At 39.5% G+C, this 26,598-nt stretch overlaps 1 protein-coding gene across 8 annotated transcripts in view; it reads left to right on the top strand.

Moving 5' to 3' along the window:
• SHOC2 (SHOC2 leucine rich repeat scaffold protein) overlaps window positions 1–26,598 on the top strand; it is a 135,134-nt gene that overhangs the window by 58,925 nt on the left and 49,611 nt on the right. For all 8 annotated transcript variants that reach the window (XR_012646190.1, XM_074999185.1, XM_074999180.1 and 5 more), the window contains exons 3-4: window positions 7,883–8,020; window positions 24,674–24,804. Coding sequence is in view for 7 of the 8 variants with exons in the window: in XM_074999185.1 (XP_074855286.1) it covers window positions 7,883–8,020; window positions 24,674–24,804 (269 nt within the window). In the remaining variant the exon portion in view is untranslated. The remainder of the gene's footprint in view (window positions 1–7,882; window positions 8,021–24,673; window positions 24,805–26,598) is intronic.

Raw genomic sequence — 26,598 nt, 5'->3', positions numbered from 1 at the left:
TAGCATAATGGTGGCCTGTCGCTCTATGAAAGTGCTGCTTTCGAAATGCAAACTGGCAATGTAGATATGGGTGCTTCGAAATAAACCACAGACTTTGAAATTCCCTTATTCCCAATTTGTTTTGGGAGTAAGGGAATTTTGAAGCACACCTGCATCTACATGGCCAGCTTGCATTTCAACAGCTTGAATAGTCATATCATAAGCAGTTCTGATCCCTCTTATTTACATGCTCCTTCCAAAAGGGAGGGGTAGTGTAGCCACTGCCAGATCAGTAGCAAATTTTCAACACAATTGAAATTGCTGTTACATAGCTTCTGGCCTTACGGGCACCAAATACTTTCTCAGTGAATGAAGTATTTGTGCTAGGCTGAAGCTGGCCTGATTTTTGCTGCAAGGGAAATATTTTTGGATTGCACTTTGGGAATCATAGGGTCTGCTTACTCTAGGCCAGGAATGCTTTTTCTCTTGATGCACTAAGTTCACCAAGATTTTGGGCCCATCCCATTATTACACCACTTTGCATTTGGTTTGCATGTGGTCTCTGCTACACCCACAGTCTGTGTTTCTAGAAACTGAACAGGTGGGCACATTCTTTTCCATCCTGATAGCAAGATATCAAGTACTACAACTGATTTTTAGATCAATTCACTGATGGAAAACGGTTATCCTGGGCTGAGTATCTCAAAGTGGGGCCTTTGGTTTCTGTGTAAACTTACAACTCCCTCCCCACCCGACTCGCTTACCCAGGCACAAGTGAAGACTTATTGACCTCTTTCTCCTGTTACCCATCCTAAACCCTGTCAAAAGCCTCTGGTTAAGAATGTCTTCAGTTAAATATTTCATACCTTTAACACATGAACTTAGATTTTAAAATGTGGTTTTGTGAAATGTTTTGAAATGCTTAATGAATGAATTTGAGAACTCAGATTAAATAACTATGCACCAATTGTTTTTCTTTAATTTGTGTATACGGTGTTAAATTAGCTTTGAATATTTTTAAAGGAAATTCCTAAAGCAAAAGTTGACTTACTCCCTTCTTCCCTCCCACTTTCCTCACACTTGTAAGTGACCACTCTGTCACTTCAGATGTCCTTCATCTGCCTTTCCATTACGAACATGAACTGGTTCTGGGCCTCTGTGTGTCAGATGAATTGGAAATTCACCTTTTCTGGTTTCTCATTGGAATTGAAAATTCCCTGTTCCATTCCCATTACAAGCTGGGAATGAATATGCATTCAGGTATATTTAAAGAATCTATTTTGTGCAAGGTTGGTATGGAAGAGAGGCTGATTTGACTGCAAGAAGATGGAAGATTGGTATGAGGACATCAGTGGAAAATTTCCTAACTTGTCTAAATTTTTCAGCCTTCACTTGAACGTAACCGATGTCTTTGTTTACATAGTGCATTCATATAAGCTTTCTCTACCTCAGGTTTCAGGTGAGGAAACAATTTAGAGATTTTAGCATACCCTTCCCTCCTCTCCCCTCCCCCCAGCCCCCTGTTAAGTGCTATTATTAATTTGTTATAAGTTGGGAAGATCTTAAACAACAAGAAAATATTATTCAAGTTCTCTTAAAATATGTATGAAATAATTTTACACAAATGCTATAACCATTGTACAGAAAAAGGTAAAAACAATTATAACTGATTATTCAGCTCATTCTACATTCTTTCTATTCAATGTTTTCCACATAAATGGTATTTATTAATCAAAACCATTAATTTAGAGTTAGCTGTTTCTTAGGATAGTCAGCAATAAACAGAAAGACTCAGTCTATCAACTCTAATGAAGCACTTAAATCAAATGTGGCGGGAGGGGCTAAGTATGTTGTGCTGAAATTATGTGATTACTTTGTAATGCTTTCTATGGTCAGAACTTGTTTGTATCTTTAATGTATCTTGAAGAGCTTTTGGCCAGAGTAGATTATTTTGCTTTGTTCTTTAGCCAGAAAACCTGGTGAGGAATTATTAAATACCACAGCCATGGAAAATATTTGTAATCTGTTGCTGGCACTAGTGAATGTAGCTTATGTACTTTAAAAATAAATTTGAAAGCAATACAAAGTGATACACTGCTTAATAAAACATAAATTTATACTAAAATGAAAAAAATCACTAATACTAGCTCTATCTTCTTTCTTGTGCTATCCATTCCTTCTGCTCTTATGTCATCTGGGCCCGGATTTATCATGTAGCAGAGGATTTCAGAATTTCAATCTTCTTAGATATGGGAAGAGACAGAGGGGACAGTCACAACCTTTAATCCAGTGGAAAAGGGGCTATTGCAAATTGTATGGGGTCTGGAATGGAGGTTGGGTGCAAACAGGAGCTTGGGGTAGGGGATCAGGGTGCAGGAAACTACTCTGACCTAGAAATGGGCCTGGGAGAGGGGATGCAGGGCCTGGAAGGTGGTTGTGAGCAATGTACCCTGTAAGCTATGTGCATGGGTAGCTGCCAAGAGAGATTCAGATACTGCTCAGTTGATTAGGAAAACACCCACACCTGGCAGCTTGTGTTTTTACCAGTCATGCACATCTGCACATGCATGTATGCATATAACAAAATTTATTCCACACATGGATGGAAGAATTATAGGGAACATTGGTTGTGACCTGGGGCATGAGTGCAGTAGGGTATGCAGAGGGTTGGGGTTCTTGTGACCCGGGGTGAGTGGTACATGGTTTGGTTTGTGACCTGTGGGTGAATGAGGGGATGCAGAGGATTTGGTTTGTGACCTGGGGCACAGAGGTGAGCTAAGGGAAGGGGTTGCATGCCAGATGCAGTCTCTGGGCAGGGGATACTTACCTGTGGTGGCTACCAGCCAGCAGCCCAGTGGGACCTTCAGGGAAGCTGGCTGCCTGCCATATGCCTGCATGCTATTCAAAGTATCAAGCTGTGATGAGACCGTCTGTATATCTACACGCCATGCACCCCTGGGGAAGGGCTCTGTGTGTGCTGAAAGCATGGGCCAAGTACCCCCCCATTGGTCAGTTTCCAGTCAGTGGGAGCTGTGAGATTGTGCTGGGGGTGCTCTGTGGAGCCAGCACATCAGGTTTCCTCTCCACCCCACAGCGTGTGCCACACAGAGACGCACACGACCTCTGTAGCCAATTGTTTTGAATGGCTTCTGGGAAAGTGACAGGCCCATTACACAGTGGCAGGCTGAATCCTGTAGTTTGGCAGTCTGGATCTGGCCCCTGGGATGTATTTTGCCTGCCCTTGTGCTAGATGTAGCTGCAAGAGTAAGTTTACTTCACAAATAAGAAGCAGTCCTGTAGCCCCTAAAAGACTAATAGTTCACTTCAATTTGCATGAGTAGGTTTTCTTCCTAAGCCAGTCATTTTACTCTCTTGCTGACTGTTACTGTCCAAAAATTCTTCACAGGTGGAAGTTATTCTAGGTCTTCATCAGAAAGTAATGGGAGCATATCAATTTCCCATGCATTAAAACGTTGTCTCCATAAGGCTAATTTCATTTTCTAATCATCAGACCTGGAATGTTGATAACTCGCGTGCTTGTGTTTGATTCAGATACTGAACATTTCGACAAAGTAATCCAGTTTAGCACACCAGAGTTCACATGAGAGCCAATAAAAGTTGATTCTTCAAGTCCAAATATCAAATTCTTATCTCATCATCCTTTCTTCTGAGTTTGTACAGGAATCTTTTGTTGAGAGAAAGCCATCTTCTTCATGATTCAATATCATACTCACAATTATCTGCCTGGAAAGGCAAAGATCCAAGAATTCAGTTATATCCGAATGAAGTTTATCATCTTCACAGTGTAGTTCACTGAGCATTGTTTAGGCTACAAAAAATTCTTTGTGAAGAATGTAGTGAGATATTGTTACAGTGATAGAATTTTTTTTTTTTTTTAATTTAACCAATGACATAAATACTGTTACTTGTTACCAGAACTACTCTGTGCAGTGTATTTGGGCCAAACAAATGTTTGTTGTTACAGCTAGGTATTTGTCATAACAATGGCTGACCTTTTGGTCCTCCTTTCAAGGGAGCTTCTTATAGGAGAGCATCTGCCCACAAAGTAAATTGTTCAAATTTAGAGCACAACTACAAGTGTGGCGATCTTTGAGTTCCTATTGGACACCACTGCTGTAGGGTATCAGCAGCCTTCACTTAAGTTTTGGGATTGAGTTTACTTAATGAAATGAAGATCTATGGCACATGTCACTTTTTGTACTAACAGTTTGTCTAAAGTAAAACCTGTCGTTAATCCTACACAAGCGAAGCAGCGTCAGTTAAGTCAGACTGCTAGATAGATACTGATACTTAGTTTTCTTGCAAGACTTAAAATCCACATATTCTTAGCACCCAAGGCAGCCATGTCAACAAGAAGAGGGAGAAGAAAGGTCAGGGCTGTATGTGTTGTTGCAAACATATGTCTCTGTCGCCAAAATTCTCAGGAGGTACAAGGAAATGAGTGGAGAGAATGCTGCTCCCCATGTCAGCATTCCTCCGACTTGCGTGGGTTTACGAGATCCTTTCCTCCTACAACCATAGCCATAGAGAATGAGAATTAGATATGATGAAATAGACATTGTTTCACAGCCGGAGCTTGACTTAGTCATTAGTTATAACTTTACTGTTCTGTCTCACAGAACATGAATCTTGTTTCAAACCTGAGCTTTGCTGTTGCTAAATTGAGAACTCGTGCCATAAAATGCTGCCAAGAATCTCCGATTGCCTTTAATTACACATTCAGTATGGTATAAAAACAGGTTAAAGTGTTCCCTCCCTCCATTTTATATTTCATCATAGAAAAGGGAATTGTATTTCCCAATAATCGAGTAGGTGCACAGACTCCCAAAATGTTGGGGGCGCTGTTGCCTACCCTCTTTCTTTGCTGTTTAATTCTTTTCTGTGTATTGTGGGATTGTTGCTCATTGCTCTTGTGTTACTGGCAGGCCTGCTGATTGGGGGGCAGCTTTTGGGGCCCAGTGATTTAAAAGGGCCTTCAGTTACAGTAGTGGCATCGACTGGAGCCCTGGGCCCTTTAAATCACCGCTAGAGCCCCATGTGGTGCACTCTGGAGAATACTGAAGGCTGCCTGTGGTAGGTGCAGGATGCTCTGAGTAGAGCTGAGGCTGCCTGGGAACAGCCAACTGCCTCGCCCGCCAGCTTTGCCCAGGGGTCCGGCAAAGGTGTCAGCCCCACTGGTTGCTCAGTTCATTCCTCTCTGTTTTCATTGCAATACTCATTGGCTGTAGTTCGTAGAGCTGGAAGGGACCTCGGGGTCATCTAGTCCATCCCTCTGCTTCAAGTAGGATCAACCCCCACTAAGTTATCCCAGCCAGGACCTTGTCAAGCCAGGACTTAAAAACCTCGAGGGATGGAGAATCCACCACCTCTCTAGGCAACGCATTCCCATACTTCCACCACCCTCCTGGTAAAGTAGTTTTTCCTAATATCTAACCTACCCCTCTGCCTCTTCAACTTCAGGCCATTACTCCTTGTTCTGCCATCTGACACCGAGAACAGTTTCTCATCCTCCTCTTTAGAGCTCCCATTCAGGAAGTTGAAGGCTGCTATTAAATCACCTCTGTCTTCTCTTCTGCAAACTAGGTAAGCCCAAATCCCTCAGCCTCTCCTTGTAGGTCTTGTGCTCCAGCCCCTTAATCACTTTTGTTGCCCTCCGCTGAACCTGCTCCAGCACATCCACATCCTTTTTATACTGGGGGGCCCAAAAACTGGACACAATATTCCAGATGTAGCTTCACCAGTGCCGAATAAAAAGGAATAACTACTTCTCTAGATCTGCTTGAAATGCTCCTCCAGGTGCACCCTAGTATGCCATTAGCCTTCTGGGCTACAAGGGCACACAGTTTACTCATATCCATCCTTTCATCCACCATAACCCCTGGCTCCCTTTCTGTCGTGCTGCTGCTGAGCCATTCAGTCCCCAGCCTATAACAATGCTTGGGATTCTTCCACCCCAGGTACAGGACTCTACACTTCTCCTTGTTGAACCGCATGCATCGTGGAGTGCAGATCCACTGATGTAGGAGCAGTATAAGCAACATTTTTCACATTTGATGTTGAGAGTGTTTTTGTCAGAATAATGCTAGATTAATAAAGTAGGAAGGAACCTCAAGAGGTTATCAAGTCTAGTCTCTAACACTCCTAGCAAGATCAAGCACCACCTACAACACCCATGTCAGGTGTCTGTCCAACCTGCTTTTAAAAGTGTCTAATGATGGAGATTCCATAACTTTCCTAGGTAATTTATTCCTGTGCTTAATCGCATTGACAGGAAGATTTTCCTGATACCCAACCTAAATCTTCCTTGCTGCAATTTAAGACCATTGCTTCTTGGTCTATCATCAAAGATTTAAGGAGAGTAAATTTTTTACCCTCCTCCTTGTAACAACCTTTTAGATACTAGGAAGCTGTGGTCATGTTCTCCGTCTTGTTTTCCATGTTTAAAAACCTAATTCTTTTGGGTTTTCCCCATATGTCATTTTTTCGACATCTTCAATAATTTTTTGTTGCTCTTCTCCAGACCTTCTCCAATTTGTGCACATCTTTCCTGAAATGTGGCACCCATAACTAGATGTAATACTCCAATTGACGCATAATCAGTGCAGAGTAGAGCAATAAAATTACTACTTATGTCTTGTTTACAATACTATTGTTAATACATCACAGAATGTTTTTTCTTTTTTTGCAAAAAGGTCACATTGTTGACGACTTACACTAAGCTTTGGTCCCGAAGGTGCCAGGTGAGAGAGGTTCAACCTGTAGTATAATTTATGGCATCGGCTCTTACCCCAAGCTAAACCTTGAGGTCTGCAAGGAATCCTTAAAGGGATGGAGATGAATAAAACAGAAGTGAAGTGGGGGGGGGGGTTAGTTCCTAAAACAGGCAGTCTTTCAGCAGCGTCGATTCACTTTCTGTTCCAAAAATTGTCACTCATGAAGTTAGTAGAAATTGAAACTATTAAAATAAGCAGCGTTAATTTCAGCTCAACTGAAATCAGAACTTTTTAAAAAGGTGTTAAAACTATTTTGGATCTTTCGTTGCTTACATTGAAATCAGTCAGAATTTATCCTTGTAGAGATTTGTGCCTTATTCTTACCATCCATACATCAAGGTAAATCAGGCAGGAAGCTTTGCTTGTTTGAAGCAGATAGAAATCAAAAGGGAATCCAGGGCCTTTTAATGTAAGACATAACAAACTACATTTTATTTCAAACTTCCTTACATTTGTAGCTTTGATTGAGTATATAAAATGCATTATTTCAAAGGAATAGCTTTCTTGTATAATTTTACAAACTGTCATTTATAAGTCTCAATCAACAGTTTGGTTTTCCAGCTTGTCAGCAAAATAATTGGTTCTGTTTTGATGTTTCACAAGCTGTTCTTTTCAGCTTGAATGTAATTCTAAGTGGTTTCTTTACCTGTAATTTACTGCAATGATGATTTTAATTAGAATTAGATCTGATTTTTTCCAAAATTCAGTACAAATTGTTTACCTCTATGATGTTCCCAGCTTTGAGAAAGCTGAAAAGGATGAAGGAAAAGAATAATCAAGCTCTTACACTCATGTCATTCCTGAGCTTACACTACCAAATCAAAAGTTGGGATAGCTATCATAGTCTTTTTTTAATTGAGATTCATTCAGATATCTGAAATATGTACTTTATTTTCAAAGGATGCTGATGTGACTTTGAATTGGATTGTACTAGATTGTGATGCTGGTATGTCAGAAATATTACGTGTCCATAATTTTAAGGTACACACAATCATTTATTTAAAATTGTCGCTGTAGTGTATCCGACCATGTATTTTAATTTCCATGTTGCAGTTTTCTTTGTTAGACCCAGACATTAAAAATAACTTAGTTTTTTGGTGTATTCACAGGTGAGTTGTGTAACCTCATAACTCTGGATGTAGCGCACAATCAGCTTGAACATCTTCCAAAGGAGATTGGAAATTGCACACAGATCACCAATCTTGACTTGCAGCACAATGAGCTCTTGGACCTGCCAGAAACAATAGGTATGTAAAGGTGGATTTGGGGAGAGAAGACACTGCTTTCCAAATGTTTAAGTCACTGAACAATAAGAATAGAAAATCCTGAGAATGAAAGATGGTCTATAACTATAGAAGGGATAGGAATTTTGGTGTGGACATTTTCACTATCAAGAACTCAGAGGGATATACACTTTAAAATTTAAGTTCTTGCCAACTCTGACATTGTTAATCTTAACTACTTCAAAAGGTGTTCTGCACGTAAATGGTTCAACCCAACTATCTCACATGGGAGTGTGAAAAATCCACACCTCTGTGTGACAGAGTTTGGGCAACCCAAGTCCCCCTTTCAGCTTGCTAGGTTAACAAAACAATTCTTCCTTGGACCTAGTTACCACCTCATGAGGCTTTACCATTGGCGTAAATATAGTCTACGCTGCAGGGCTGTGGCTACACTAGCCCCCACGCACCCCTTGTGAAAGGGAGATGCTAATGAGACACTTTGGCAGATGCTAATGAGGTGCTGCTATGAATATGTAGCACCTCATTAGCATAATGACAACCGTGTGCATTTCAAAAGTGCTGCTTTCAAAACGCACGCTGCCAGTGAAGCCAGGGGCCTTTTGAAAGGACCCCCAGGATTTCGAAAGCCCCCTTCTTCCCAAAACTGAATGGGAAGGAGCTTTCAAAATCTGGGGGGGTCCTTTTGAAAGGCCCCTGTCTACACCGACAGTGTGCGTTTCGAAAGTGGCACTTTTGAAATGTGCGTGGCCACCATTATGCTAAGAAGGCACTGCATATTCATAGCAGCACCTCACTAGCAGCTGCCAAAGTGGCTCATTAGCATCCCCCTTTTGAAAGTGGGGGGCTAGTGTAGCCACGGCCCAGCTGTTTTGCTGTAGCATTTAAGTTGGGATATACTTTGAGAAGCATGGTCTAAACAGAAGTCTGAGAACAAGAAAATGCTGGGTTTTCTTGGACCTGAGAAAGTTGTTTAATAGAAACACTGTTTGCTTATCTACCACATAGTGAACTTCAGTAGCGAGTAGTTCTTTTTGTTAAAACTATTTCCAGATGAATAGTGTTATATAAATGTTAAAATTTAATAGTTTAAGTATATGTGCTAGCTTGTATTTCAATATTTGCTTTGAGTAGAGAAAAATGGAGATTTACACAATCAATTTCAAGTACTGATTTATTCTTTATTTTCTACTTTTTAATAATATAATTTGTATATCTCTTCCAAGTTCCCAAACTTACTTTCACACTCAGTAAAATACAGCTTTTGGAGTTGGGATTGGAAGTAAGAATACTAAAATGAAGCAGTTCTTTCCTAATTAGCTTCAAAATCTCTCACAGGAGTGCATGGGTGAGGCCTTTTCTGATTTAATTAAATATTTGCCGAAGAGATGCTGGAATAAAACCAATAAGAACATATGAATGGCCATTACTGGGTCAGGCCAAAGGTCCATCTAGCCCACTATCCTGTCTGCTGACAGTGGACAGTACCAGGTGCCCCAGAGGGGGTGGACCAAAGACAAAGATGAAGTGACTTGTTTCCTGCCATCCATTTCCAGCCTTTGACAAGCAGAGGCCAGGGACACCATTCCTACCTTCTGGCTAATAGACTTTTATGGATATGGTATTTTTATTTAAAAAACCAGCCCATCATGGTTGTAAGTTCTCTCAGCCTTGTTGGGGGAGCAAACCACTCGTGCAATATCTAATATTAATAGAGCATTTCAGTATTATTTTTCTGTATATAATGAGGATATAAATAGATGAGGAGCAAACGAGTAAAGAGCCATTTAGAAGCACTATCTTTAGCAGCAAATTATTCACCAGGAAGATATTGGGTCTTTTTACCCAAAGAGTTCTATCTGAATTGAGTTCACATGAATGAAATATGTATTGTTCCTGGTCTTCTCAACTTAATTTTATATTTTAAACCTAAGACACCTCCCTCTAGTTGGAATTTACATCTGATTGTACAATTTGTAAGCAGAGCTCTAATTTCAACTCTTTCATCAAGACTGATGTTGTTACCAAAATAAAATTATCTTAACTTCAGTTTAGAGGTGTAGTGTTCATGTCAACCAGATTTTGACCTTGACCTTTCCAAACTCCTGATTACCTCCCTAATGTACACTAATGATTTACAAAATCTCTTCTGTGGAAGAGGACTCTGTCCATTTCTTTTTTTAAAAAAAAGCTATGAATGTTTCAGACAAAATAGTCTCCCTGCTCCTCTTTCTGTTTTTCTTCTTTGCATCTGTAACTTTTTGTTCCTTAGGTATGAGGCCAATAAATGTAACCCACATATCTAGGGGTATGGTTTACTGCCCTATGTTGTGGCACTTAGAGCATTTACACAGACAAAGAGTGAGTCTCCTCTACAGCCTTACCTCAAGATGTAGAGGCTCATACTCTGAGTTCCAGAGATCTCAAATTTGACTCCACCTGTTGAAGTTACACAGTTTGCGGCTGTTTGGTTTTAACATTTTTTTGTGTATGTTTGCCTAAATAACTGTCTTTTTGTGTTGTATTGTTTTTTACTTTCTACCAATAAATGCTCTTCTAATTGACATCAAAGATGACTCAAAGATTTCTATACACAACTTAGAAATTATAACTGACACACAAATTCCAGAAAATGAGCTTGGATGTCTTAAAATTAATTTTTTCACATCACCGTAATAGAAACTTACCATTTTATACTTGATATTTATTTGTGATTCTCTCGACTTAAGTATGTGGTTCATTCTTTGAAAATTTTTTTACTTTATTTTTTCTATTATTTTTAGACTTTGCTTTTTGTCAGTATAAAGTGTCCATTGAAAAGATTGCTGAGCAGAATTATATTTAAGAGAAATTTTTCTGCCTTAATAGTCTGATGGAAACTATTTGTAAGGGTTAGTAGCAGCTTGCCACCTATAGAACTAAGGAAAGAATTGTCTCCACTTAAATGGCTAATGCCTGTGTGTAATAGGTGACTGCCTACATTTGCCAGCTGGCTACTCTAGGTCATTAGTATTATTTTTGGTACAAAATATTGATACACTAGATCAAGAGATTTATTGAAAGGCAATCATTATCGTTTTTTTAGAGCAGTGTGTGTAAAACTTTAAAATAGGCTATATGTGAAGACCATGCCTCCAGAAGATAGTCTTAAGTGGATATGAAGGAGTCATACAACTTTAGATAATCAGTTTATAGGTTGAGAGGTTTGGAAAATTACTGATGATGCAGTTGAAGTAGCTTGGGCCTCTTTATAGACATGTGGTTTACTGAAAAAATGATAGTAATCTTTAGTATGTTGCTGTCAATGATTCAACTCATCACTTTGCCAAAGAGAGTTTTTTCCTGTATGTTTTCTCGATAGCTTCCCAATGGCATACTTTTGGCTTTTCAAGATGTTTTGTAGCCTCTTACAGATATTTATGTTCTTTACCTAACTATATAGCCATGCCCACATGGTGCTATCTCTACAGAACATCAGTGCTTTGCAGCTCAACAGTCTGCCACGTCAGATGCTGACTAATGGAAGATTACATCACACTTTGCTAACTGTTTGTTTTTGATTTTAGTCTGATTATGTTTTTGCACCAATGGAAGAAAAATCTGATTACTATCAGCCATTATCAGAAAGTTGTATACAAGTGTTTCTGATAGAAGATGAAGCGGTCATTCAAAATGCATTATTTGTTACTATATATAATAAAGTTCAGTATAAGTCTGTTAAAATATGAGGTTTTTCTGGTGGGGGGGCAGAGAATGAAACTCTGCTGTTTGATAATGATCGACCTACATTTATGCATAGTACAAAAGAGGCAGTCTTAGCAAGTTCAGCAGCACTGGCTTTATTTTTTAGCCCTGATGGTTTTGTTACAACATGAAAGCAAGCTGTGGCTTGAATTTTTTAGGTTATAACTTGTTTTGTGGTTAGAATTGTTAGCATGGAGACAGAAATATAGTAAGTTGTCTGTGGCTTTGGAATCTGAAGCTTGGCACTTGCTTTATTTCAGACTTGTATTTTTTCTTAGCTAAGGAACTTTCCAGCTTTTTAATCTTTTTCTTAGTCCTCTTTTGCTCTCCTTTTTTCCACTCTGACGCTCACCTGTTGATTGAGTGCAATGATTTTCTTGCAACATCCACACATTGCCAAGTTCTAGCACATCTGATGTCTAAGCATTGTTAAAGTTTGACTGGTTTAGTCAGTGCAAAAAGAACCTAACCAAAACATGCTGATCATAAATATTTAATTTAGAATCAATCCGTTGTTACTATTTATGTTGCCTTTTCAGTTTGCTAGGCCTGTCTCTCTCCTCACCCCCCCAAAGAAAACATCTTCTAATAGAAACTGATTTTGTTCAGAAAAGGGAAGGTTTGTCAACTTTTGTGTTTATTTGCTGGATGCTTCTTGGGTAAGAAGCATTTACTGCTTGGTTAGCTAGGTGAGCCTTCACTTACCACAAACAGCTTTGTGGGCGTGCACTGAGGTTTCTAATAAAAACAGAAAACTCTTAACGAATATTTCCTCAGATATTAGTAAGTGTACTGGAATGATGAGGAGTTGCTATCAAAAGGGCACCACTGTAATGGTGAGAAGAATGGCAGTGAATGAACTGCACAACACCCAAGATGAAAAAGGACAGCAAAGCCAATTTAGTCACTGTTTGTGTGTAACTGTTACACGTAACACTTTCTTCTAAGTGCACTTTATACTATAACAAATGGCAATTTAGATATTTGTTTTCAGGAAGTGACCTAATGTCTTGTTTGGCAGATATTGGCTTAATGAATTCATATCAGTATTTGTTTGGAAGTAGTAAATTACTTTACATGTAGATCACTTCCCATAAGAAAAATGTGCTTTGTGCAGCAGTCTAGCATTTTCTAAGCACCATAAAGCAAAAGAGAGACAGTATACAGTCAAAATTGGTTATACAATGTGATTGTTTTTAATGAGTCAGTGGTTTTTTCTGAAGAAATATTTGGAAAATACACTTTTTTCTGCTTTTAGTTATGAAGCATCTCATGCCAACATGCAGTGCAGCTAACAACCTGGGGGGAAACATACAAAAGAGGCGTTAAATGAAGGCGAGAATAATTTATTGGCTCTTTTGAGACGGAATGAAATAACGAATTGTCCACTAAAATCCATATTACAATTATAATTTCTCTTCAGCAGTCTTAAATAGTTTCATGCCCTCTATGTAAATTTTGTTAACTTTTTTAAAAAAATGAGAAGTCTGAAAGAGAAATTCAACAGGTAACATTGGAATTCAGGTCAGAAATCGTTTAAAATTGTTTTTCTCTATCTTTCCATCTTTCTCTCCTATTTTCATCATTCTACACTTACACATGTTCATTTAAAATGTGTTTAGCTTGATCATAGTCAGATGTCTTATTTATGAATATTTAGAGCAACAGCCATTTTAATAGGAAAAGAACAGTGAGTAGTAAGTGGAGTAGAGGTAGTGCAAAAATGACTCTGAGAACATCACATGATACATTACTGGAGACATTTTCCATTTTTTGATTTCTGAAGGATGGTCCATCAGTAAAAAGAAAAATCTTCTGAAATTAGACTCTGTTTTACTCCATTGCATTTGAGCTCCCATGCTAAAATGGCAACTCACATGGAACCAAAAATTTTAAGAGGCATCATCCTGAGAGACCGTTAAAATTCTGCTGGTTGCCACTTCAGGATGTTTTAACCTCAGATTTTTATCTGGAAGACTTACAATTGCATCTACATTCGATTAGAGGGATGACGAGAACCAAGTAAAAACAGAGAAACAAAATTAAATTGCCTCAGTGTAGGGTATGTTTAGCTAACTTTCAATGATTATTAATTCCTTTGAAATTCTAAGTAGTAGTCCCAGGTTGTGTTTTACAGTTCGCTGTGGAATTCTATGATATATATTCTAAAACATTTTTAGTGGCTCCCTCACCATAATTTTGCAATGGAAAGGTCAAACTTCCCATATTTTATCTAAAAGTAATCTCCCTATGCAAACAGAATAAATAGTTAATATTTACATATTGTTCATTTGTATAAATTAGATTGACTTCTAGCATCTTAACTGTGGTTTACTAAATGTTTCATTTGCTTTATGTATATATTTTTGATGTTACTTCACATATTATCTGTGTTCGCTTGTTCATACTTGTATGTTAGGGGACAAGATTATTATTTAGTGCGTGGTAGGTACCATCTTATAGATATAGGCATTTAAGCTGCAACTCAGCATTTTTTAAACTGTTTATGCACAGTATGAAGGAACAAATCCCCCAGTAGCTTAATTTAGTCATTCAAAGAGGAGGCATCAGGTGAAGTAAGACAGCTCTGAAGGAACAAGACAGGTAGAGGAAAAGCAAAACTTATATGTCTGCGTGATGCCTTCCAGCAAGCGAGGATTAGGTTGGACATTAAAAAAAACTTCCTGTCAGGAAGGTTAAGCATTGGAATAAATTGCCTAGGGATATTGTGGAATCACCATCATTGGAGATTTTAAAGAGCAGGCTAGACAAACACCTGTTGGGGCGGGCTAGATCATTGGTTCCCAACCTGGGGTCTGTGGACCCTTGGGGTCTGTGAGGGTCTTACAGGTGGTCCATGAAAAGAATAAAAATATAGCTAAAAATGATCATAGAAAATAAGCTTTAAATAAATTGCAAAGTTACAATCCATTATTATTTTTAAGTTAAATATCTTCCAATAATATTAATTGCTGTCCAGAAGTCTATGTTGTGGTTTCCTTTTTCATTTAATGAAGTGTACGTAGCAGCTAGAATTGGCTTTGGGTGTCCTCAGACAGTTTGGGGAATGAGATAGGGGGTTTGTGAATGATTTGGGAGGCTAATCGGGGGCGGGGGGGCAGGGGCGCACTAATGAAAAGGTTGAGAACCAGATTTAGATAATTCTGAGTCTTTCCATCCCTGGGTCTACACGAGCCCCTTCCTTTTGGAAGGGGCATGTTAATGAGCAGGTTTGAAAGATGCTAATGAGGCACTGCCATGAATATGCAGTGTCTCATTAGAATAATGGCGGCCACGGCGATTCCATAGTGCAGCTTTCGAATCGCGCGCCACCCGTGGAGATGGGGACCTTCCGAAAGGACCCCCCAGTTTTCGAAAGCCCCTTCTTCCTATCTGGTGTTTAGACCCAGCCCATGAGCTTAAGGGATTGGTCTAGATGACCTCTCAAGGACCTTCTAGTTCTATGATTCTGTTTGAAGAATGTTTGAATTACAGATCAAGTCTTGTTTCCGTAGCTGTAAAAATATTCCAGAAGCATGTCTATGTCCCACTCCATTACAATCTGGCAACATTGTAAAACTGTAACACAAAATGCAGAGTCCAGTTTTGGCTTTTGGGAGGCTTAATTATGTGTGAGCAACTTATTGAAGTCCATTGCATATGCACACACTTTGAAGTTGACAGTCTTTAATGAAAGTTATAAAGTGCTAAGCAGTTCATGAATCTGCTCTCTTCCTTCCTTTCAAAATTTCATAATTGGATTGTTGTATTATTGGCTTAAATATATGGGCAAGAATATTCTTCTGCTGTATCCTTCTATTTGTATGGGCAAGAATCTTCTTTTGCTTCCTCGTAACTGACACAGTGATTGTGGATAGTGTTTGCTTGACATCTGCAAAGACTAAAGTTTGATACCTACAGACTAAATATTCTTTAGGCAGATTCAAATCTACAGTGCGCCTCACCATGACTGGGAATATCTGAATCACGTTTAAATAGAGAGCTGTAGCCTACATATGTATTACCTCTAGACTGTTCATTGGGTATCTGAATAGACTCTTCACACTTCACCATGGTCCAGTTTTTTTATTTCATGTGAAGCTACCCAACATCTGCTAGAAGGTACCGAACACCATTTCTCAACATTTTAGAAACGCTTAGGTCTTGTCTGCTTCAGGTTTTGTCATCAACTGTAGCATCTTAGTTTGTCCAAACCTGTGTTGCTTCTCTTCTGTGTTGCAGCCTTATACTCTGCAGTGTTCAACTTAATGAATTATAGGTTAGTTTGCTATCCAGCATTTTTCTAATGCAATGGAAGCATACAGACCAACATAAAATAAAACAGGTTCACAGTTCATTGGAACAAGTTACTCTCATATAATTAAAGTACAAAGGTTTACATGATCATAAAACCTGTGCATTTAAGTGTTTCCATTATAGTTCTCTACCCTTTAAGATTTATTGATTGTCAAAGGATTTAAAGCCCATGGTACTTTGCAATAGATAATTGCAACAATACATCAAAGAACATTGAGCTCTATTGAACAAAAATTGTTAAGGGAGCACACTTTGAATTCTGTAATTTTTATAGATATTTTGTGTTAGAATGCACTATCATGCATTGTCCAGGATCACTCATAGATATTGCACCTATAAAAGAGCAACTGATGCCATCTTAATAATAATAAGGAACTAAAGGCACAGATTGAGACAAATTGCATGACATTTTTCAGATGACAAAAATGTGGTAACCGATGTATGACATGTAGACTGAATTCAGTGGACAAACTAATCATTACCCATCTTGTTGTGATGCTTTGCACTTCTGCACTACCCTTACTCAAAAGTTCTGAAAGGGCTTAGAACAACAGAAGGTAGGGGAGAGGGAAGGATGGTGATGCTTCAGTAAGGAGGGGCCTTGTTCAGTACCATAGTGTGTAACAGAGTTGTTGAGTAAATTCAGGAGTTACTACTTCTGTGCTGAGACTTCTAGATCTTGTCTCTTTAAATTCTGAAAAATTTTGAGTAGAATATTCTTCTGTCAAACAGAAACTGATGATGTAGCCAAAACTGATGCACCACCTTAAATAGACTTTCTGCAGATCAGTAATTATGCATATGTACGGTTGTTCATTCTCTTCAGGCCTTCCCTCATAGCAATTGGCTGACAGCAGAAATCATTTTTCCATGTACAGCTGAACACTGAGAGAATTTATTTTACAATAATCTGTTTAGATTTAGATTTCTGGTCATAGTAGCAAATTGGATTTAAATAATTTGAGAGATTTTTGTGCCCCCCCCCCCCCGCAGTTTTTAAATTCACTTTTGTATAAATTAAATGGCCACCTCTTTGTGAAATGTGTAATGCCTGGTTTTGTAGCCGCCCTAATGAAGTGATTGAGAATTCTGTGCTTCAACTGCTGCAAAACTACTACCCCATGAAAAATAAGTAATCCTGAAAACAAATGGAGCCTATTAAGAAGAATGTTATTCTCTGACAATGACAAAATTGGCATTTAGTAAAACAGAACTGAAATAATTGGTACGAAGGTGAATATTTAAAATGTGATTCCCCCAAGGCAATCTGGATCTTGCATGAAGAAGGTTAAGCAAAAATACTTTTGCAGAAGTTTTCTTCGAGTCAGCATCTTGCATTTGAAGAAAAACAAGCTGAAACTTAAAATGGCTTAGACATAATACCTTAAGTTGTATCAAAGATTACAAAATTTGGAATGTAAACATTTTTAGAAGACATTTATCATGGAGAGGAGTTGTTTGTAATACTTCTATTTGCCAAACTAACATGCTCATATGTATCTAATTTTGTTCTCCTTTGAAACATTGTGTGCATATTTTGCAGGGTCATGCCTCAAAGAATTGCTGTGATATGGTTTCAATGATAACTGACTATGAACCTAACCATTCTATAGATGCTGTTTGTTTCACATACTCATCTCCAATAAATGAAGTGGGTATATGACGTTTTTTTACTTTCCATTGTTAGTGATCCAAGGTAGCAGTGTATCAGGCAGATGTCCTGAATATACTGCTGTATGGCACAGAGTCATGGACAATATATCACTGCCATGTTCTGAAACTTGATCAGTTCCATATGTGCTGTCTGAGGAACATTGCCCACATGAATTGGTGGGACAGAACCTCTAATATGGAGGTTCTTAAGCTGTGTGGTGTCATGGGCATGGAAGCAATGCTCATGAACAATTTTGCTGAATTGGTTGTGTTATGAGGATGGATGACAGAAGACTATCTTTGATATCCATTTATGGCCATCTTACTCATGGAAAGCACCCTATCAGTGGTCAGTATAAATTATCTAAAGATATCTTAAAGGCCAATGTGAAATCATGTGGCATATCTCCAAATGATCTGGAAACTTTAGTTCAAGACAGATTGTCCTGGTGGCAAACCACAGTACTGGCTCTTAATAGCTTTGAGAGTCAGCATGTCCAGGCCATACAAGAAGAGTGTAGGATCCAAAAAGAACGTACAATACCTTGCAGCTGACGGTTTTTATGTGACATCTGTAATCGACTCTGCCAATCAAGGATTGGTTTAGTCGCTTACCAGCGGCATCATAGAAGATGATGTCCATCAATCAGTCAACTTAGTGATCATGTGGGATGTTAGCCTTTCAGCAGTCTTAATTCTCATTTTTGTATTTGTAAGGGATATATAAACTATCATACTCCCAGGTCAAGTCTGACATTAACTCAGAGGGGTTAAGAAGAAACATTTCTTGTGTCAAGACCTTGAAATTAAATCATGTCTTAGGGTATTTGGTGCCTTAGATGAACCATGACTTCGGAGCCCCACCTCCCATTCAATACTGAGAAAAGTGAGAAGCGCAGAATGAAATTTCACCTTTATTTACTAGGCATTCAAAATGAGCAATGTAAAAAAATTAATATTGTTTTTTTCACCTTTTAATTAAATCTAACACAGTTATATGGTATAGGATAAACTGTTCAGTAGCTGGCACTTTGAAGTTTCAACTAAATTATCAAAATGGAGAAGAATGATAAAGTAGAATGCTATTTATGTTAAACTAAATGGTAAACGAATCAAAATGGTTAGTAAGAATGATTACATGTAGAGTAAATGACACATGGAAAAAGAGAACTTACGAATTTGCGATGCCACTGGACAATAGAACATGTAGCTTTCTATCTAATGAAACGTTTCCTGGTGCATTGTTATAAAGGCGTTGACATCATATTAACATAAAACTAGTAAACTTCAATTTATTTTCTTTCCAATGTTCACTTAAAATGATTTTCGAAATTAAACAGAAGGTGGGAATTTCTATTAACACTAACAGATGTACCTGGTGTTGCTCAGCTCTTTAACTGAAGTGATTTTTATGAAAATAAATGAAAAATATACATGCTTGTTTTTCAATGACCATGGTTTTTCAAAAATGAAGACAAATGTAGGCTGGGGTGAGGAGGGGCAGGCATTTGGTGGCTTAGGGTAGTGGGTTGATGGGGAGTTGAAAGTGGGGGGCTCAAGGCAGGGGGTGGAGGTGCAGAAGTCAAGGCATGTTGGGGTGCAGAAGTTAGAGCAGAGGCCTCAGGGCAGGGCTGTGGAAGGTGGAGTGGGGGTGTTACTAGCAGCCACCAATGGCAGTAAGGGTAATGCTGCTACGGCAGCAGCTCCATACAGGGGGCCAAGGCAGCCTCCCCCAGCCAACAGCTCTTCCTGAGGAGACAGGGGCTGCGTTCCCTGTCTAGTGACTCCTCCTGGGAGGGAGGGATCCAGGACTCCGTGCTTGTTGCATGGAGGTTGGGGCTCTGTGGGCTGAACTCGGCCTCCAGCTACACCTACTGGTCTGTAGTCCAGACCTGTAGTCGTAGCCTGCTGCTCCCCAGGCCTGCAGGTTCTCCAAGGGGTCTTTGCTTGGGGTAGTGGGTATCCCATCCTGCAGCCCTTTAGGGGGCAGGGCAGCACTCTGTGGCTAGACCCCATTATCTAGCTGTCCCCTGGCCCTGCACCCCCTGTCTATACCCCAGCTTCCAGCAGCCAACTCCATCTTGCAGTCTGTTTGGGGTGTTCCAGGAGCTGACCAGCTTCCAGGCACTGCCTCCCAACTCCAGTGGGGGGCACCAGGCTCTGGGAGAAAGCCTACCTTACCCTGCCACCCTGTGGCCTGCAGGCTTTCTGAGTGGGGAGCCAGGCTCCAGGGGTTACCCCCCAACGCCAGTGCCCTGTCACCTACAGGCTGTTTGTGTAGGGGGGAAAGGTTCTTGGGGCTGCCCGTCACTCCTGCAAACACCCACCCCCATGGAATGTTGATGTGGGGTGTGGCTTTTGGGGCCCCCAGCTTCCTGTGGGCTTCCCTTCCCCTGCAGGTGGTTGACAGGGGCAGGCTCTGGGAGTGGCCCTCCCCACCAGCAGCCCCTCCACAGCCTTCAGGCTGTCTGGGGCAGAGCCAGGCTTCAGTGGCTGCCTCCTGCAGGCTGTCTGGTTGCGAAGAGATAAGCTCAGGGATGTTGCCCCACTCCAGCTGGTCCTCTACACTCTGTAGGCTGTCTGGGGAGGCAAGTTTGGGTGGATGCACACTTCAGCTGCCCACCATGGTCTGTAGGCTCTCTGGGGTGTTGCCTCCCTCCAACTGTTGTCCCCTGACCTTGAGCAGACCCTCCCACAGCCTGTATGCTATCTGGGTACGTCCAAGTTCTCCCCCAGTCTCCAGTGCCTCCTGTGGCCTGCAGGCTGTCTAAGGGTGAGGGAGCTGCCTCCCCTCCAGTTCCATGTCACCGTCCTGGCCCCCACCAAGTCTGCAGGCTGTCGGGATGAGGCCAGACTCTGCTGGCTGGAGAGCTACTTAACGGGGCTTGCCACGCTAAGTATCATGTCCCTTCTGTTTGTGCTTCTCCCTTTCACCTCCCTCATCTTTCTGCCCCCTCCTTTTACGTGTTCTGGGGAATCTTGGGATTTCAGGCATTTGCAACTTTCCAGGTAAAACCAAACACTGACCTTAGTTTACATTAGGGTAAGAGGAAGCAGCACAGCAGATTTTGTGATCATAGCTCTTACGGTTTTGAAGGAGTTCTTGAACAAATATTGCACCAACAGACAGATGGGTTAGATTACTGCAAATTAGAACGGAAAGGAATGTGTAAAGTGGTATTAGTTAACATCAGTCAGGAATTTGAAAATCAGGACTTTACTATTACTTCACAGGCTCATCTACACTAGCCTCCTCCTTTGAAGGGGGCATGTAATTGAGCCCAGTCAGTGAAGAGCAATGAGGTGCTGTGCTGCATATGCAGCACCTCATTAGCCTAATTCTTGACTCATGAACTTTAAAGTTGCCAACTTTGAACCGCCAGCAAGCAGTGGAGCTGCAAGCACTCGAAGTACCCATGCAGCTTCGAAGTTCCCCTACTCCCAAAATGTGTATAATATCTGCAAAGACGAAACTGTGGATCTTCAACCCAAATGTGAAGTGTGTGCTCTTGTATGGATGTCATACTAAAAAGTCTTCAAATCACAAGCTACAAACATTCATAAACAGATGCCTAAAGTACATCCTTCGCATCAAATGGCAAGACTGTCACAAATGAGGAGCTTTGCAACAGAGCAGGGCAAGAACCACTTGACACTGAAATCAAGAGAAGGAAGTGGGGATGGCTAGGCTACACTCTCAGAAAACCATCTTCCAGCATAGTCCATCAAGCTCTTCCATGGAACCTGCGAGGAAAATGCAAAAGAAGACAACCTCGGACAATGTAGAGATCTACTGAGACTGAGGGACAACTGTGGTACTCCTGGAATCAGCTAGAAGTTTTGTCCCGAGACACACGGGAGGAGACTTATAGATGGCCTATGTTCCACTTGGAGCACAAAGGTTTAAGAAGAGGAATCTTACAAGTACTTGTGATTCTTCTTCTACAGTCTTGTTGAAGCCTTGTGCCAAACTTTTCAAGTCGAACACAACACACATTCTTTCTGGGCAAAGTATCTTTGGGATCATGGCGCACAATACAGCAGAACTTAGTCCAAAGTGTCTTTGAGTTATACAAATGCATAAGCCCATTTTCAGAAATTATATGGGGCCCCATGATGATATATTAATATACAGATTTTTAGAGTTTTAAAAAAGCACTTCTCTTTAATTTGGTGTTCCTTAAAGCCTCACTGCCTAGGTGGTCGCCTAGTTCACCTATATGGTCAGGGCAAGCCCTGCTTTAAAATAATTCCGGTGACCATTATGCTTTCCCCTGTGAATCCTACGTCAGGGTATGAGTTAGTGACTCTCCACGTAAAGAGGGTAAAGATGCTAAAAGAGGTATGTAAATCATTAGGACCTTTATTTTCAAAGGTTCTGAGCACCCACCAATGCAGTTTTAGTTAAAGGTACTGCCACATGCTAAATATTTCTGAAATTCAATCACCTGAACTCCAGCCATTCACCTAATCTGCTGCTGAATTAATTTTTGGAATGGAGAAGGGAGGAACATAATAAATACGTGATATTTAAGGTCTTTTATCTACCTCTTTGGATTAAAAAAGCCTTTAGTAAACTGGTGCAAATGTTATGATAACCACTTAAGGTTTGGCATGTCCTACTTCTGAACTAACAGCCATATTGTTCGCTTTGGGATAGCTGCGTGTGCTGATGCAGGAAGGATATTGTGAGCTGCAGAGTCAGTTCCAGGGTGTGATATATTGCAGCCACTAGTAAATGTCTGCCTTTCTTTAGGAGAAGATACATTAATGGAAATAGGTAGAAAGAAATAGGAGATTTGGAGATGGTTTGACAGGTGGTATTTATTTTCATAATTTAAAATTTTTTCCTACCTTATTTTCTGAAAAAGTGTATAATTCTAATCTTCTGACAGAAGCTGCTCTGAGGTTCCATTTTGCCCAAATTGCTGGTGTAGATAGAAATAGTACACCTTGTGTTTACAATATTGTCATTGGCACAGCCTATATTTGTATTACTAATGTCAAGTCAGCAATGTGTGGCCTTTACTCTGCTCCGTATTACATTCTCCTCCATAGTGCCTGGTGACATAATTTCAAAGTATCTCAAAAAGCAAGTCAGAGAGCAAAGAACAAGTGATGGATTTTTGTATTTTGTATGTTTGCTTGCTATTCATTTAGAAATCATCTTGTTAAATGTTAGTTCATTTCTGAGAAGAACTGTTAGAATATATTTTGACTCTACCCTCAAATGGAAAATCTTAGTGCATTATGATAGTGGTACAATGATATGAGTTGTTTCCTAATACATTATAAATTAGGGATGTAATTGAGTATCCAATTACTTGACTAACCAATGAGCATTTGCTTATCTGTAGTTCTACCAGGGACTGGCAGTTCCGCCACTACCACTCTGCATTTAAAAGGCTGAGCTGCACACAGGCTGGCTCAGCTTCTGTTCCCCCTCCCTACCCTATTGCTCTGCATTTACAAGGCTGAGCCAGCACACAGGTTGGCATAGCTTCTGTTCCACTGGCTCTTCCCCCTCTGCTCTCCCCTGCTGCTCTGCATTTAAAATCAGGGAAGAACCTGATCCCGCCTTTGTGTGGGTTCAGCCTTTTGAATGCAGAATACCGTGGTGCGGGGAGAAGGACAGTAACCAAGTAACTGACAGAAATTTTGGCTGTTAATCAGTTACTGGATTACTCGCCCTTTAACATCCCTATTGTAAATGACATTAGGACTTACTAACTCTGCATGTAGTTAACTATTTTAGTTTAGAAATAGAGTAAATATGTAAATGGAATAATTTCTAGAAGAGAATAGACAATTATTTAGTTTTACCAGCTGCATAAAACTGGTTATAGAATTTCTACCTGTATAGTTTACAGTTTGCACGTAGAAGAGCTGTATTGGTAGTACAGATTATTTTCAAAATAAAAAAAATTCACTGCTTTTGCTAAGGAAAACCTCTAGAAGAATTGGTCATTTTGTGTAGAAATAATTTTTAAAAAGAGAGGAAGATAGCTATAATTATAAACTTGCAACTAGCTCAGTCACTATTCCTTTCATTTCCCTAATTTTCACTTTGTCTTCATTAGCAACAAATGAAATATTTTCCCATGCTCTTGAGCAAAATGCCATAGATATCCATTGCAGACATGACTTCTGATTCGTTGGGACTTAAGCCCAATATCTGCAGGGCAAATATTTCTCCTACAGTAAGTGTCTCCTTCAGAGACTCATCACAAAGTCTCTATAGAAATTATGTTGAATCAGAGGTTACAGATGGGAAAGACTTATTAGATCACTTGGTCTCTCTCCTTGACAGTACAAGGACAGGTCCTTTATAATTCACTTTGCCCAGTCTGGTTTCAAAAGTTTAGTGCAATAAGGCTTTCACCACGTTCCTTGGGGAAGTTATTCCCCAGCTTGCAGTTGTCACTGTTGGGGATATTTTCCCTGATATTCAGCCTCTTTTTCTTTTTACTTAACTTCATCTCATTATATCTAAACTGTAATAGTTTGTAATAATAATGTAGTAAAATGACTACAACTGCACTGTTTCTAGTAAAAATACTGTAACTTGTAATTATTTTGGAGAAAGAATGGAAAACTACAAGTAAAAGTTTGACTTCCTCATGAAAAGACCAAAAGGGAAGAATATCAAAAAAATGACTGTTGTGAAACTTCTAGAAAAACACATGCATGTTCTGTTTCTATTGCATATTTCATCTGTGGATCTGAAAATACGTTAATATCAGCTAATATCCTCGGTGTCCCTGTGAAGGAGGCGGTAATTTCATTTTGCCCAAGGGGGAGACTTGAGAACTGGAGAGGTTAAATTACTTGACTAATTGCACACAGTAGAAGAATCAGAAATAGAACAAGACTCCTAATTCTCCTTTTTGTGCCCAAACTACTAAATGACATATACATTAATAACATTTTGTTTTGCATTTGTAGGAAATTTGTCCAGTCTAAGTCGTCTTGGCCTAAGGTACAACAGACTATCAGCAATCCCCAAATCTTTAGCGAAATGTAGTGAACTTGATGAACTGAATTTGGAGAACAACAACATTTCCACTTTACCGGAGGTGAGAGACACAAGGCACTCACTTTGAGGGGAACATTGTAATAGATTCTTTTTAAGTTTTGTGAGCATACCAAGCTATTTCAGATTGATTTTTACATCAAAAACTTTAAGGAATGAGCCTCATTTTAACCTATATTAGTGCGTGTGTGTGTGTGTGTATAACATTGAAGATCTATAATTACTTCAGTGATGCCAAATTGACACATCTATCTAATCAGTTATACAGTAATTCAAATGACACATAATCAGGCATCAAGACAATAACTCATTTTATCTGTTTTCTAAATGTTCTTATGATACAATTAAACAAGGAAGCCAGGGGATTATCATTTTAGCCAGATACGATGCTCCTGTTGCAATTGCGAAGGGGAAAAGGAGGTGGAAAACTAAAAGTAAGAGGGGGGGTGTCTCTGCCCTCTTTACCATGAAGCAGGATTGTTGTTTTGATAAACATATGGTCCAAAAGCCCCTGTATTTGCTTAATTTTAACATTGCAGTGCAATGTAGGAGTTTGTAATTCACAGCATTGTGCTACCAGTGCAGTGCAGCCCTTAGTTGGTGACATACCATGTGGAATCCAAGATAGGTCTGTGCAGGGACCAGCTCTCTTGCTCCTTGCCTTTTTCTACTACACCTGCTAGTCCTGTGCCGTGCCCTCCTTCCCCAGCTGAGTCACAGGCTATTCCACCCTCCTCAGCCCTGTAGAACTGGCAAGTGTTTTAGGCTTTCATGATAAAATGCACAGTTTATTCTGTGTTTTTTTTTTTAATTAGAGATCCAAACATTAGTACAACTTTGTTTAGTCTACCTAACCTGTTCTCCAAGGCCTCATCTGACATTAAATTTGCAAATATCATATAATTAAAATCTAAACCTGATGAGAAAAGAGAGGCTCATGTATAGGGGGGAGGGGGAAAATCTGAACATAAATTAGAGGGCCATTAAAAGCACCCAAGTACAATAATTGCTTTTGTGTCTATGAATTATTAAATTGAGCAACAACTGACTGGAAACAAAAGATAATTAAATATTGAGGTAGAATGGTGTGGAGACAAGTTGCTCAGCTGCTTTTAAGAAAGAAGTTGAACCACCCTACCGAGGAATGTTTTGAAAGTAACTACTATGTGATTACACATGCAAAAGCAGTTGACTGGAGAACTGATTACTTAGCCTAAAATAAGTCGCCTACTAAACAAAATCTACTTTAACAAATAGTGCTACACTAACAGATTTATGTAAAGTAACAGTAAGTTATATCTTGCAACAAAGAAGCAGCTCAAATGTTCATGTAGTAGGGTAATCCATTTAAAATTAAGCTTTCTTGGCTGCAATAGAAAGAAAATTAATTTGCAGAGAATTGCTGAAATGCAAAATGAGCAACAGCTCATGATGCAATGCATAATAAATATTGTACCTTAAAAGGGTAAGTTGGGAAGGGCAGTGATCCCACAGCTTTCATAAATATTGAGTTCATTGTTTTTCTTTAGACCATGTAACTAAGCTCTCCATCTTCCCCTCCAAAACATTTTAATTGCTAGTTACTTGTGAGCTATTAGAAAAATTATATGCACTCAGATAATACATGTAGAATCAACACTTTTTATATAGTCCCAGTCTTTAAAAAACAGCCGTTGCAAATTACAAGGTCAACTTGAAACAATAAGGTTTAAGTGTGAGGCTATCCCAGAGTAATTATTGGAATGTACAGAACGAAAACTTCCTGTTAAATAACAAAATCACTAAATGCAGGATTTCCTCTTTAAAAAAATTATGCTTATTTTAATATGACATATCT

Source organism: Carettochelys insculpta, chromosome 7 (assembly GCF_033958435.1).
Source record: "Carettochelys insculpta isolate YL-2023 chromosome 7, ASM3395843v1, whole genome shotgun sequence".
Classification (NCBI taxonomy): Eukaryota; Metazoa; Chordata; order Testudines; family Carettochelyidae; genus Carettochelys; species Carettochelys insculpta.
The sequence above is the reverse complement of the archived record's forward strand: the minus strand, read 5'-3'. Positions and strand labels throughout refer to the sequence as shown.